This window comes from Scomber japonicus, chromosome 3, assembly GCF_027409825.1.
Source record: "Scomber japonicus isolate fScoJap1 chromosome 3, fScoJap1.pri, whole genome shotgun sequence".
NCBI classification, from domain to species: Eukaryota; Metazoa; Chordata; class Actinopteri; order Scombriformes; family Scombridae; genus Scomber; species Scomber japonicus.
This window is the reverse complement of record NC_070580.1, coordinates 9,788,213-9,803,932: the sequence shown is the minus strand read 5'-3', so window position 1 is coordinate 9,803,932 and position 15,720 is coordinate 9,788,213. Positions and strand designations below refer to the sequence as shown.

The following is a 15,720-nucleotide window of genomic DNA, read 5'->3' as shown; positions in this document are numbered from 1 at the left end:
AGCTCTTTGTATTCGCACATTTAGCCAATCGTTGTTCATATGCAAATACTGATGAATGTTTTTGTATATCAGGAATATACAGTACGATGCCTTGTTCATTTATTATCCAAAGAATGGCCCATAATCTCCAAATATGTGGTGCTACACAATACACTTGTTACACATGTTCTGATAAGAACATTTAAAGCACCAACCTACATGGGACTATATTTGGGCTATGTACTATATATACATCTTTGTACTATATACATCTTTGAAATGGCTATTGTATCAAGAATTCAATTTGTCTTAAGGCACATGTGGTTTGTTAGAGAAGTTATTAATCTTATTCAGACACTTTATTTTACAGTATTATTTTACTGTATTTGCCCTCTGCTATGAAACCAACAATGGTGCGATCCCAAAACAACATTAACATTGGAGCATTCATATGTTGACTCAAAAGTTCCTGAAACGTCCAGTAACATAGTTCCATAGGAAACAGCAGCTGTACCAGCACTGTAAAATAAAGTGTCTCACTGAGTTTGTGGTAATTAGAACTAATAGCCATTGTATTCCAGTTTGGCAGAGGGTTTTGACCCAGATTTCTTTAGTGTGGCCAAAACAATAGGTTTAAAGCTCTCTGCTCCAAAGGTGCTTGATATGAGTGTATTTATATTGTGTTAGTTAATATTTGCTTTGTACAGTAAGTACTTGGAGTTGCTAAATATGCTATGCTCAACAATACCTCACTTGGAACAAAACACAACTCAACTAGCCATTAAACTATGATAACCTACACTACAGTGGTGCTTTGGCCAAACAAGGGAGATATAAGATATAAATATCAAAACTGAACCATCACATTTTTGGAGCGGGTAGGTGTGTGTTTTGGCACATTATGTTTTGATGCTGCCTCTTCCGTATGTTTTCTTTCATTCCATGAGCACTTTGTGGATTGATCATATAGTGAAATGCAGTGTGTCAAATTTGATTACATACGCTGATGTGTCTTTGAATGTCCACCAATCAACTTTCTTAACCTTTTAAGACAATGGCCTATTAAAATGTTGTATTTTGAACACGTGATACCTGTGACCACAGGGGAAGTTAATAGTGTTTTGTATCCAGAGCTCTTACTCTGAGCCAACCTAATGTGTCTACCTCAGTCTCTGTTATGATTGCCCCCCTGCCGTATCTTTCTCTCCCTTGCACTGGAGGGATTTTGGCTGGCTAAGATTAAGCATGAGTTGTTGAGGCTATCCAGTGCAGCTGATGGCCCTAAACACAGATCCAGGGTGTGTGTCATCTCCCACTTTGTAATGCTTACCATCCTATTGTGGCAAGTGAAAACTGATCCAGAATCTGTGGTTAGGGGCAACCTTTGCCTGCAGCCCACCCAGTTGACTCCTCCTGGTCATAAATGTCTGTACTGACATCACACCTTATTTTAAGGGCCTGTTAACACAGCAGTGAGTACATTTTTTTTTACCACACATCATTTACTAATGAGAACTATTGCATGTAATGATTCCCACATGCGTGATTGTAAGGCAGCATTAAATCAAATCTACAGTAGGTTGAATCAGTGAAAGTAGAACACAATATTAGCACTCCACAGTGAATTCTCCTAGTATTCCCGCTTCATTTCATTTTTCAGTCTCAGCAGTTTGATTTCTTGTGCTCAGCTTCTTGGTGCAAACAGCAGTACAACACTAACACCATATCAACAGGCTCTTGAAATAAGTATATTGTATGTCTATTATTCAAAAATGGCAGTATTAGTCTGTGTTTCAAGATTTCTGTATATTTATGTAATTACTTGTATTTATTGTTACTTCATTATAATGTTATGTCAATATTTAATTTTTTTTATGGATTTGTTGGATTTCTGTTCACTTCCAGAAAAGGTTACGATTAAAGTGAAGTAGAGGTACTATTAAAGTCTTTTTTTCATTATTTGAGCAAAACATTTTTGTCACGCACAGTGACCTGGCCAACACATAAAAAACAACAACAACAAAAAAAAAGAACTTGCTGCCAACTTACACAAAATAGTTAAGTTAGAAATAAATAAGTGATAAGTACCAACCACTAACATCATTCATTAAGCTAGCCTCTGCACAGCTACTTATTCTGCTTAGACTATATTGAAATGTAGAGTTGTTAAAGATTACTTCAACTCCAATTTTAAGGTAATTATAGTGTGTTTGTGGATGAGGAAGTGTCCTATGTTATTTAGTGCTTTACTTATGGCTTTGGCTAAAAGGTTTCAAATGAAAAGCCTGCCAAATAGCTTATAAGGCAGTCCTCCCCGCCAGTCTATTCAACAGGGTGTTTTTCCTGAATGAAAATGCACAAATCACTGAGCAATATCCTTGTTATTTTATGTGGTCAGGGCCTCTGCTGACCTCTTTGAGCGATCATGCTTTTACCGTCTGTGGCAGGAGTTCAAAGCTCTTTTCATCAAGGTAAATCTTTGTCCTGTGTGACAATGCCTCAGTATACCTCCCATCTCATTTACTGTGTTCATTCACTATTAATGCCTACCCCGGCCTTTCTGGGACGCCTGGTGACGCGTGCTATGCTATGAAGTTGCCAGCGCCCTTTGCCCCTTTCTGTCAGGCCCCTCTACTCTGGTCTAATGCGGGTTGATGACAGTGTACCAATACGGGGGCCGGTGACATTGACTCGAATGAGGAGGGCCGTCAGCAAGACAATGCAGTGGTGTATCGGTGGGGTCAAGGGTCACGTTTGATCTGGGGAGGGGCCCCCTTCCCAGTTCATCCCATCAGCACAGACATACTTCTGGGAAATTGCTGTGATTCCGGGGTGGGGGAGGGACATGGGTTGGGGGGGTGGGGGGGGGGGCACAGGCATTCAATAGGATTCCCAAACACTATGCTGACATTGGAAAGCAGTGTATTTAGAGGTGTTTCATCTGACATGGTGCGGACAGAAGCTTTGCCTCTCTGGATTTTTATAAATAAAGTTGTATGATTTGAATTGAGCACTTTGTGTCTGAAATTCCATGGATCGTAGTCAACCCCTGAGCCGCCAATATAAGTCAATTCAAACTAATTATATTAGTGACTAGCACAAATAAAACCATGCTTACATTTCATTACATGATCAAATAGAAAACGTTAAGGTCAAGTATGTGTGAGCAGTTATGTTTGTATTGGTGCACTGCTCTGGATAATTACAAAACCCCAGAGACCCTGTGGGCAAAGTTAATGAACCCTGCATGGGGGAGTGGTTCATTTACTGATAAAACACATGGTGTTTTAATTTGACCCTTTTGTACTGATTCCCAAGGTATTCTGAGGGCATTTCAGCAGTGTAACAGCAGGAGCAACATTGTTAAAAGTATATAAAACTTGAGGACACAACACAACGACAGTCCAGAAGACCTCCTTGGATTGTAAATGCCTACCTTTTTAATGATTTAACCTCTACTGGAATGCCCACCTTCCCCTCTAATGACCCCTTTTAGTCAACAATGTGCATCTAAAGGAAATGTGTTTTGTGTTCACATTGGCCACCAACATTAAACATATTACCTCTTTTGGTGACAGTCAATTGTGTTATTTGGTCATTTTGACATCAGGAGAAGTGTCAGTGACTTATTACATCAATCATGGAGTCCTTCTACAACTCATATGTGCTACGTTTTCATATAAAGACACAAATGAGCAACATCAGCGCTTCAATTTTTATTACAATTTCATCACAACAATATCCTCAAAAACAGAAATGTACTTTCTTTATTTCTTGGCACGAATAAAAACAGAATCATTCTTTTTCTTTTTTCATTTATTGATTGAATAAACTGACAATCCACTGGCATCACTAACAACATAAACAATTCCAGTACATGTAACACATCAACTAATCGAACTGGGATGTGAAGGGTGCCCCAGCCAAAATGGGGGAATAAGCATTTTTATTAGCCCCTCCTTTCATGAGCCCTCCCTAAATGAGGTGAGAGGTCACAGCATGTTCCTGTCCAGTACAGTCTCTTGCTGGTCAGGACAGCACCGCACGCTGGGCCACGTACTCGTTCAACTCTGAGCCTGTCGCTTCCCATCCATCCCCAAATGCAACGCCCCCTTTGATTATCCGAGCACAATCCAGCCCTTCTCCACTCCCTCATGTAACTCCACTGTGTGTGTGGTGTGTGTGTGTGTGTATGTGTGTGTGTGTGTGTGAGAGTCTGCCTGTCACACTGAGTTAGACTTTCAGTAACTCGGTGAACCCGGAGGTAAAACCAACTGCTGCCGGGGTGATCAGACACGTATTGTCATTGGATGAAGCTACCCACGTGGAACTGGGTCGCATGTTATCCCCATAATGATTAACATGTACCTGTTTTTTAGTTCTACCTGTGCTGTCATTTATATTTTAATCTTTTAACCACGCAGATGTGTTTGAGAATCATTTTTTTCATTTTTTTAAACTTCAAAGCCAGATATTCAACAAATGATGTGCATTATTAATCCCAATCATGCTGTTTGAACTGAATAATGCTGACCCAAACCGCCCCCCCCCCCCCAAAAAAAAAAAATCTGAATTCAACTGGCTTGGAGTGTGTACATTTTTACAGTCACACTTAACACAAAACATACCTTTTTGATTTCTATACAACTCCTTCTTTCCTTTTGATATCTTGCAGTGCTCGTCCGCCTGTGGAAGAGGTGTCAAGTCCCGTAAGGTGAGCTGCGTGACCGGTTCAGGCCGCCCCGTCCCCGAGGAAAACTGCCAGCACCTGTCCCCTAAACCCGGCAAGCAGAGGCGCTGCAGAGGTGGCCGGTGTCCCAAGTGGAATACTAGCAATTGGGGAGAGGTAGGACTCTCTGACCCTGCTATAAAACACTCCTTTACCACTCATGTTCTCACGCTGCCAGACTTGCACTCTTTTTTTTTTTTTCCTCCCCTTTCCACTTTGATGCTTACCAGCTTGCTGGCAAGTGTGTGCTTATGAGTAAAAACATGTGCAGCAGAACCTGACTGTATTTATACACCATGCCAAGCCACTAACTAAGGCAGGGTGCTTTTATACATGGCATGGTGGTTTGCCAGGTTGCAGCACAGGCCTGGGGCGGCTGCAGACTTGGGTTTTGAGGTGCACAGTGCAGTAAAGTAGAGCAGCAGGAGAGATTTGCACCCTTCTCCTTGATCTGAGGTCAACTGATATTAAGTCCAGCTAGTGTAAATCTACTCCTCTCATCTCTATATTTTTCTCTTCCGTTGGCCCTCACTTTCCTCTCTACTCTGTCCCTTTTATCCTCCCTCTGACTGTTGCTCTTTCCCCCCACAGATCACTTTTTCTTTCAAGTTCCGGCCCTCTTGCTTTCTTTCAGTTACTTACTTTTTTCTCTCTATCTCCTGCCTTCCAAATGGGAACCACATGTTGGTCTTTTCTTTGAATGCCCTACTAAAGAGGCTACCCACCTATGTCAGCATGCCAGACGCAAACTCGCATTTACGCACCTGGGTAGCTTTAGAGCCCGTCTCCCTGTCTGTCTTTCTCCCTCTGTCCTCTCGTGTCCTCTTTCTCTCAATTCACCCTTCTTTCTAAGAGCAAGCAACAGAGACACATCTGTACTCCATACGTCAGAGAGGATGTGCGTCTGTTGTGAACAGCTGTGGGTCTGGACACAGGCCAGCAGAAAAGCGATACTCCACACCAGTCTCATAGTCATGTACAGCATTATTTCCCATGGTGCAACAGGCTGCCTAACCGTTGAAGCATACATTTGAATGAACATGCTGTGAATATGAACGTTTTTTGTATAGATTCATGTAGAAAACTGGAATGGTTCCCATCTACTCATCTCATCTCACCTCAGCTCCATCATCAGATTATGTGCATCTCATTGTGTTCCCTTAATCTGAAGAAGAAGGGGAACAAAACATTGTCATCATCTCATGCACACACACACAAACAGAGACACAAACATTTCATCAGTCTTAATCTTTGATGATAAATCCATGCTTAACACCAGTGCAGTGCTGGTTGTTTGGAATGATCAACAGTATCTGTTTGAGAAGAAGAAAAGACAAAAAAGATTGTTACTTTAAAAACTGTCCAAAACAGTGAGTCAAATTTAAGCTATAAAACTAAAACAATGTTTGCATTGCTTATATCATGTGATTTTTCTGGGTCATCTGGTTTAAGAGTTGCCAGACGACAAAACAGAACCACCATGCTCTCATTCTTTTATGTTCTGTTTGGAAATGTGTTCTCTATTAAAGCCACTTTCATTAAAAACATTGCAGTTGCATCACAGACACAAGATGACAAAAAACATCCGCTTTTTACAGGATCCAACTCTAAGCCCTTAGCATTTCTGCAAATACAAATGTCAATATCTGTCTTAATATAAAACATATAACTTCAATAAGACAGAGACTTGATTGCAGTTATTTAAGCGTTTTATATTTTCTTAAGAGTACCCTTTAATACACAACATGTGTGATATTTGTGTTATTCATTAAAAGCCACAGCTGACAGGCTAATGAAAGTGTAATTAGTGTCTAATTCAGTGTTGGCCTCATTTAGATATTATAATATGAGCAAAGCACAAACTCAAATGTAAAGGGACACAAAGAAATGCAGAATCAGTAGAAAATGATAGATCTAAAATATAATGGTTTTAGTTGAGTACATTCCCTTAAATAAATATAATATTCATACCTCATAAAAATGCCATATTAAAGAAATACAATTACATACCAGGACATTGTAAACACACATGGTATGTTGTGTATTAGTTCATTTCATAACAGCCACTATTTGCAGTAATAACAATACAATGAAATGTGAGTAAGAATAGAATAAACTTTTTAAAATGTCTTACCCGTCCTGCTTTCAGTGCTCAGCATCATGCGGCGACGGCATTCAGAGACGAGAGGTGTTCTGCCAAGTTGGAGACCAACGCAGCCCACTGGAGTCCGACTGTCCCCTGCGCTCCAGACCAACGTCCAGCCAGAGCTGCCGGGTTGCAGAATGTCCCTCCCGGTACCGTTGGAGGGAAGGAGACTGGCAGACGGTAAGCTGAGAAAGCGTGTGGAGGCATGTGCAGAAGGAAAGTGTTTGGTTTTTTTTAATTCCTCCCCTGCCTGTCCTGGGAGAGGGTGAATCTGCTCTGTCATATCTGGTGAAGGTATGAGTCGCTGCTGCAGTCAGAGGCGCTGAGGCCAGGGAGAGCAGAGGGGAGGAGAGGAGGCGAGCTGATGAAAATCAGATGATCAAGCTTTTTTTTTCTTTTTTTTTTTCAAACAAAGCTGAAGCCTCATTCCTATCATTATGAAAAGGATAATTGGCTAGGTTGCTTTGAACAGTTGTACATTTTAAGTAAATGCACACCTGAGGCATAACTGTTAATATAACATAAACTTATTAACTGTATAATATAAATTGATGTATACCCATTATAAGTTACTACTTAAAAGCTACATTAAAAAGCCTGAAAATTGATTCTCAGTTAGCTGTTGTGTACATGATACTATGTGAAAATACTTTTTTTTTAGTTTAAACAGCTTTCTTTATTTCACATGAGAAATATAATTAATTCCTAAAATCTGCTTGGTGGGCGGATCACAGTTAGAATAGGTGATGTGACTTATCTCTGAGCACCAATCAGCATTTAACAGGATTTGAAGAAGAATGTTAGGACAGTTATTGTTTGCTTTATGCTGCCAGACCACTGTCAATACAATCTGATCAAACTACACACACATAGTTCTAATGAAGCACATTTCTGCAGCTTTTCAATGTTAAACCTTCAATGATAATACAATGCTTTTCCTCTGAACATTAACATTCAGTATTGTCATATTATTACATATATTTATTTCATATGTTACTGTTTTAAAAGCATATTTCAAAAAGATGCTTTACCAGTGAAGTACATATTTCACAATGTTTAAACTAACCAAGTTGTTAACCACTGATGCTAAAGTCACATTAATTAGGGAAATTCTGAAGCTGTGAGTAATTTTCAGATGAATTCAAGACATACTGTTTAATGGCGTAAGATGAGATTTGTTATTCATACATACCTCACACTGCGGTTAACACTGATTTTACACAACTTTAACAGTTGCACAGCTCAGTGGTCTCCCCTGCTTTCTAGCTGGAAGGACACAAGTAGCCTAAACAGAGAGAGTGAGGCCAACGACTGTGTGTATGAGAACTTTTGTTTGTTTATATACTATATTTTTAATGCCAACTAAAAATACACATTGTGAAAATAGAATTTACACAACACATCTGGCTATTACTAAAATCTATTTTTCTTGCAAACTAAATGTCAGGGGGGCAGGAGGAGGGCGGAGGGAGTTCTTTAGAAAGTTCCAGGTCCATTTATGTATGAATACGTTTAAATACGTTTATCCATCTATTATCTCCTGTAATTCTGAGAAGTGTCAGTTCTTGTTCCTTAATAAAAGGTTGCAGTCATGTCTAGGCTGTATTTAACAGGTACATTCCTGCTGAGTAACATTCAGCAATTTTCTGTAGGCTGGAGGCTACAGATCCTTGTTGAGAGTTGGGATTATTAGAACAGGCAGCTGCAGCAGGAGTCTCGTCTTCAATGTGTTCAAGTGATTTTGAATCTGGGTCACTGAGCAGCATGAAATGTCTTCTTTGAAAGGAGAGTGTAATTAGTCTGGAGAAGTGTTCGGAGCTCCCCGCCTGGGCATCCCAATTAACAGCTGGAAGTAATTACAACACTTCACCTGGCAGGGGTTAACATGCTTATATCTTTTATGCATTTACACTGATTCTACACATCAGAAATGGTCTTTAACCAACACTGTCATCTCAATTCACAGGTTTAAGCATGTTTACATACATTCTATCTTTGCACTATGCTTGTTCCTACAGGCATAACATACTTGTTAAAATGAAACTTTTTTGCTTATACCCTTGGTTTATTGCTAATGTTACCAAAGCACCCTGAAGCTCAGGTCCCTATTGTGCAGGATGGGTTCATTCCTGTACAGTACAGCACCACAGCACAACTCAAAGTAACAGGCATTTCAGTTGTTTGACATTGTTCAGCGTATTAATACTGATGAAGACCAGCTGGAGTGAGCTGCATTCGTAACAGTACAGAGTGTTTCTGACGTAAGTGGAAGCTTCTCTGAGCCCTTCCTAAAATGTCCAGCGCTTGAATTACGAGACTTGCTGACTTGAGCGTCGTAACAGTTGAGTTACTATGGACATGGGTATAGTAAAAGATCGTTATGGTGGTTCTATGCCTCTAAACTTCCAGTCAAGTGATCACTTCATCCAAAGACACCATTTTCATAGCAACCCCATTTTCATAAAGTCAGCTGCAGCAGATTCAGTGACTTAAGGGCCTGGCAAAGACAGATATATGGGCCACACTGAAGTCTTATTCTAACCTATAACCTAATATAACTACTAAATAGCTTACATGAAAGTTTTAAATCCGTAGACAAACTGATATAAAAATGACAAGTTGGCGGTCTGTGTGGAGTTGTTACCCCATTTTTCCAGTCTTTATGCTAAGTTAGGCTAATTCGATGCTGGCTCGAGCTTCATTTTCATTTTTAATTTTATTTCTCATGTAGTAATGTGCACTGGCAAGACAAAGTGATATTAGATCATTTCTGTTTCTTAATGGTTTAACAGATACCCAACCTGTTGAGCGCAGGTCTGATGTGGCTTAAATCAAGCGCTGTGGTTGTATTTGAATGAACTAGAGGAGTGTCTTCTACTAAGATAACCATTCATTAATTGATGAAAAAAATGTATTTGAAGATATCACTTACTTGTGATACTCTTTTTTCATTTTTTGATGCACAGTCTAGATGCTGAGTTGCTTACTGCAAGTGAATTTCAGCTCTGACATTTTATCAGAGACATTATTGGCACTGACTGTAAAGAGTTTCAGGAGTTAGAAGTTGTGTAACATCGTTTAAGGACTTGGCCATGTGCTCAGGTTCTTCTTCTTAACAGCACAGTGCTTTCCTCTCAGTCCTATATGATGAAGCTGCCTCACAAGAACACACTTGACTGGTTTATACTTTTAAAAGAAACTCTACTTTATAACCCTTAATCTGAAGAAGACATACAAGTACCAAGTACGCTGCATCCTTAATAAAGAAAAGTGTCATCATCTTTCTGTTTATACCACTCATGCATGTTTGGGCATCTTTGTCAAAGTCCTGTCTTTGTCCTGTCTCTGCTACAGTGCAGTAAGTCATGTGGATCAGGCCACCGGAGACGAGTCTTGCAGTGCGTGGATCACAATCAGAAGGAAGTCCATGAGATGTACTGTGTGAATCAGATCAGACCTCCAGACATAGAAAGCTGCAACGCCCATGCATGTGAATTCATCTGGATCACAGGGGAATGGTCTGAGGTGAGAGCCAAAAAAAGTAGAGAAACCTGTGTGCCATGTGGTCCCAACCGAAGACTGTGATATCTTAATTGTTAAAATTCAGTTTGCTTACTTTCAACACTTTTCTCTTCAAAAGGAATATTCAGTTACATCACCTTTTTTAAATCCTGTGATGCAGGAATGACATAAATCACCCATTTGTCCTGTGTGGAATACTGTTTTTACTTCATGCCAGTGGTTTGTTCTCTACAGTGCTCAGCCAGCTGTGGTCAGGGCTACCGCCAGCGTCTGATCTCCTGCAGCGAGGTGCATGTAGAGAATGACAACTATGAGTACGGCCATCAGTCTTTGTCGAACTGTCCAGGGACTCCCCCTGAGAGCTACATGCCTTGTAATCTGGGCCCGTGTCCACCGCCACAGGAGTGGAGGGTTGGAATCTGGGGACTGGTGAGCAAGTGCATGTCCAGACTGTTGTTTTGGCTATTTTTAGCTGAAATTAATATCACAGCTTTTAGACCAATTAGACCAACTTTATATTTTAATTCAGTCATTTAAGCTCAATAACTGTTTATACATGAGGTTTCAAGGTTTTCCTTTACATAAATATAGCCACTTTTGCTTGACATTAAAATCATTACGCCTTTTGCTTCAATCTGGGAAAGCCAAATGATAAATAACCAAAGTGCATGGATATAAATTTTCTTGAAACAACACTTTGAAGAGGGAAATTGCTGACAGACTGTCGTCCACAAGTTGCATTTATCATACTGTTATGCTTCTTTTCTTCCCCACCAGTGCTCAGCGAGCTGTGGAGATGGATTGATGGAGAGGACGGTGCAGTGCATGTCCGCAGATGGTCAGGATCGCAATGGGTGTTCTCTGGATGCCATGCCAGAAGCCCGGAAAGTCTGCAGGAATCCAAGCTGTGAGTACATGAAAAAAATTGCTGCTGGTGAACAAAGGTCAAGGCTACCAGGGTTAGACACAGGCCAACTGAATGCATCTCAAATTCCAGTATTAGGTATGGCTCGACTTGATCCGGTCATCTCCAAGATTTGGCCCTAAGTGAAATATTTATGATCCGAGGCAAACATCAAAGATTTACTGTTCGGCATATTTACTTCACTACGGTAGGATGGGACATCAAAGAGCGAGTGGCTTTTCGTTTTCTTTGATTCGATGCAGCGATTTGTCACACTTGACTTAACTCCTGAAATTTGTGTGTGCATGCATGCACATGTGTGTGTATACAGCCTTAATGCCTGTTCTGTGTTGAATCCTTGCATACCCACAATACTTACTTATTTACTTTACTTATCTATTTCCCTTCTTTCGTGTCTCCAAGGCCATTTGCCCTCTAGCTGCCAAGACGTCCTCAGCTTGAGCGGCCCCCTTCCAGACAGTGAACACTTTCTCAATATTCAAGGAAAAGCACTCAAGGTAAGATTGTATGATTTCATTATTTCCTAAATGCACAAAGAAGCATCTGTGAAGCCCTTACAGTAAGGAAAGTGTTCATATTTCAGATGACTTTCTGCTGCAGTGTTTGTATGCCTGTGTGTATCTACTTGCTTAAATGTTATCTCTTCTAGCCTGTGTTTAGGCTTACTTTGGGCAATGTGACTTCATATACAATGCTGCAAATAGTTGCAGCACATTGCATAACAGTGAGAGGAAATTGAACTGAATGCCTGTCTTCAAAATGACTTTCGATTACTAGTCAGCTGATGTTTTCTAAAAGAAAATGTATGTGCTACACAAACCTCTGTATTTTTCAGATCTTGTAATTGCCATCTTAACATCTTCTGTTCTACTTCTTTCCTTCCCTTCCTCACCTCAATCTTTACCATTTATTCTCTGCTTTTCTATCACCTCAATTCTATTCCTTCACCCTTCCATCCCTACTCCTCCCTCCTCTGGCTGCCACCTCTCCTTCCCCTGTTACTCCTCCTCCGCCTTTTCCCTCCTCAGGTCTACTGTGCAGGAATGCAGACAGAGACTCCACAGGAGTACATCACCTTGACGACGGGAGAAGGGGAGAATTTTTCAGAGATCTTTGGCTTCAGGTACACAGCTAACAGGATAACAATAAGAACAGCCTGTTTCATTACAAAAAAGCCAAGTGACTCCTGGCGGCGTTGTTTTCTGTAAATGAAGAAATTCCACGCAAGTGTAAAGTTGAGCTAAGGTATCTTGTGTATGTGTGTGTGTTTCCCAGGCTCAATGACCCCACCCAGTGTCCAGCCAATGGCTCCAGAAGAGAAGACTGTGACTGTCGGAGAGACTATTCTGCCTCCGGCATCACCACCTTCTCCAAAGTGCGCCTGGACCTCAGCAAGATGAACATCATCAGTGAGTTTCTCGCACACACACGCAGCCTGCATTCGCTCGTGGCTCTTGATGAGGATACAACACACACAAACACACGCAGCAGCATCCTGTGCTAATTACAAAAATGTGTACCATCACTCTCACTATATGTCATCAAAATTTTAAAGACCCCTGCTTTTCTGCAGTTACTCTCAAATAAGAACTTCCTCCTTGATTTAATTATGCTCATGAGGGGTTAATGGGCTCAAGATGTCTTGAAGCTTCATTTAAGCAACACACAATTACAAGGCGTGAGCTGATTAGATGAAACTGCTCTAACTAGATGGAGTTACACTGATATTGCCATTAGGCTGACCATAAAAACGAGGCCAGATTTAGGTTAAAAAACATCGGCCTGGGTCATTATGGTGTATGTAAGCTATAATTATGGAAGTTCATCTGAGGTTAATTTTATGTCACAATTTTCCAAGAGCTGCTTGTCTCATCATGCTTGTTGATTTATCTTGCTGTTTAGCTACAGATTGGCAGTTTGCTTTCACCCGTGAAGGCAAGAGAGTTCCATTTGCCACAGCTGGAGACTGCTACAGCGCCGCCCACTGTCCACAGGTGAGAACCACAACAGCTGTTTAATTATATGATTATGCTGTATAATTGTCATAGCAGGAAAGCACAGGTTTAAACAACGAAATGAATAATGGATGTGTCATAGTAGGTTTTAGACTGAGTGAGAATGCACAATAGCAGAACTTGGATTAGACACGGTTGAGTATTATAAATTATGCCTGTGCTTTTCTGCTATGACATGTCAAAATATCTGTTGTGAAGAAGCTCTGTCAGCATTTATACTTAGAGAACCAGTTCATGCCTGTTGTTTTTAGAAAATGGTCCAAACTACTTTTGCCATTATACTTTGCTTGACCCTTAATTGTTATTTTTTGATTTGAAAAAACAAACCTTCAGACATCCAGCAGCCGGACAGTCTGTGTGATAGTTAGCATGGCTAAGTCTACCAAGCTAATGAAGTAAAAATAAAAGTAAAATGAAATGTATGAAATTGATGTTTGATTTGATATATAATTCATGTTAATATAAACTCACTGAGCACTTAATTAGGTCCACATGTACAACAGCTCTGCCATAAATTCTCTTTTACAAACCTTATACATTTTCAGTTTTTGTTGACATTGTCAGAAAGGTGATAATTTTACTTGTTACTGTGTTTATTATTGAGGTCGCAGTGGGTGGTGGTGGTGTAGTGGAGTGCATAATATTGAAAAGTGTTCAAAATGTTTTGTCTACCCCAATCACATACACAAGGTTGGCATGTGTGTAATTAAGTTTGTGAATTCCTGTAATTCAGAAACTGAATTACAGGAATTACTGTACACAGTACAGTACTGTTAGCCATTCCTAATGTGTCTTTAAACACATGTCCATCTGTCACTAATATCTTATTTATATTCTCTCTCGCTCTTCGCTTTAGGGTCGGTTCAGGATCAACCTCTCAGGAACAGGTTTTAAGGTGGCTGAGGACACCTCGTGGATCTCCCAGGGCAACTATGCAGTGGCTGATGTGCAAAAGTCACAGGTATGAGCGATATGACACATGCATGTTCTTATCCAATATCCAAGAGATATGACTGCATGGAATAATTACTTCATCCCTGTCTCTTATTCAGCATCACAGATCATGTATGGAGCACCCACATAGATAAATGATTCAAATTCATTACGCTTAGATTTTAACACTCTCACATTACATCTGTGTATAAATCTATTTTTGTGACTTTCTCGTCTTCTCTGCTCAGTCTTGTTACTGTAAATGTTACTCTCCGTCCATCACTCCCCACTCCCTCGTATCCTTGTGGCTTCAGAGCCCAAAGTAGGCATACTCCCAAGTGGGTTCTGCATTCCCAGCTCCACTTCTGCTCCTAAACTTGCAGAGAAAGAACCCTTACTGGGCAGCTGCTCTCTCAAGTGCCCCCCTACCCCACCCCACTCCACCCTCTGCTTTTGAAATGGAGATCAAGCTGGAGAGGGCTTTTTGGCAAGCCCAAAGCAGGAGGCAGCGAAGATGCCAAGAAGTGTTCACAGTTGATATCCATAGCCAGCCGGCTCGCTCTTGGCACTCCAGGCAGTATAAATAAAGGCAGGTTGTGACAGTGGGACAGAGAGAGCACTTCAGAGGAGATCAGACAAACCACTCACTACACGCTGTGGCTGTCATGTCGTGGGATAGTACTTTTGGCGTACTTGTCTGATGCTGTTTCCTTTGTGATTCTGGATGTTTGTATGAAACCGCCCATTGTGTTGCATGCAAATGATGCTACTGAAGTGCTAGGGTTAAATTAGCTCGTATTTCTCCGCTTTCAGGCGGTGGTGATTACCCAATTCATAACTGGTGCCCCCCGCCTGCTTGGAGAGCTTCATTCTTTGTGTGCATTTTGAAAAGAAAAAGCTCATTTTAAAAGGCACCAAAACAACCCTGCTGCAAATAACTTTCTTAGTAGTGGAAATTCTCAGAGTACTTGGAAGAAACACAAGCACTTCCCTACATTGTCAAGGTTGTTTTTCTTAACAGATCCTTGAAACTGATACATGTTTAACACTAACTTCTCACATCACTGGCAGTGCAAACTGTAAAATAAAACTGAATTCAACTCTCACATATAACTTACGTCATTCCTCTTTTGTCCACAGGATGGAAGCAGAGTGTCAGGAATGTGTGGAGGCTACTGCGGTAAATGTACTCCGTCCTCTGGCTCCACTCTGCCTGTATCAGTGGAATAGTTCCAACACTATCAAACAGGTGTGGGATGCTTTTTTTAATTTAATTATGACAACAGTATTTCAATTTCAGTTATTGAAAGGCACAATCAGTCTCCACGCATCTGTGACTAAGTGTTAATGATGTGTACATGTCTTTTTTTAGCGTCCGTTTCCACTCATCTTGGCAGTTATATTCAGGTGCTCATCAGGTATCAAGACATCCTTCCTTTTTTGGTGCTACATCCATCGTAGAGCTCAAACC

At 40.7% G+C, this 15,720-nt stretch overlaps 1 protein-coding gene across 1 annotated transcript in view; it reads left to right on the top strand.

Annotated features, from left to right (window-relative positions):
• LOC128356296 (A disintegrin and metalloproteinase with thrombospondin motifs 9-like) overlaps positions 1 to 15,720 on the top strand; it is a 41,612-nt gene extending 25,892 nt beyond the window's left edge. The window contains exons 29-40 of the mRNA XM_053316791.1: positions 4,655 to 4,825; positions 6,858 to 7,034; positions 10,209 to 10,379; positions 10,611 to 10,805; positions 11,154 to 11,283; positions 11,704 to 11,798; positions 12,330 to 12,424; positions 12,577 to 12,710; positions 13,204 to 13,295; positions 14,173 to 14,277; positions 15,390 to 15,498; positions 15,622 to 15,720. Coding sequence (XP_053172766.1) covers positions 4,655 to 4,825; positions 6,858 to 7,034; positions 10,209 to 10,379; positions 10,611 to 10,805; positions 11,154 to 11,283; positions 11,704 to 11,798; positions 12,330 to 12,424; positions 12,577 to 12,710; positions 13,204 to 13,295; positions 14,173 to 14,277; positions 15,390 to 15,479 — 1,455 coding nt within the window. The 3' untranslated portion in view covers positions 15,480 to 15,498; positions 15,622 to 15,720. The remainder of the gene's footprint in view (positions 1 to 4,654; positions 4,826 to 6,857; positions 7,035 to 10,208; positions 10,380 to 10,610; positions 10,806 to 11,153; positions 11,284 to 11,703; positions 11,799 to 12,329; positions 12,425 to 12,576; positions 12,711 to 13,203; positions 13,296 to 14,172; positions 14,278 to 15,389; positions 15,499 to 15,621) is intronic.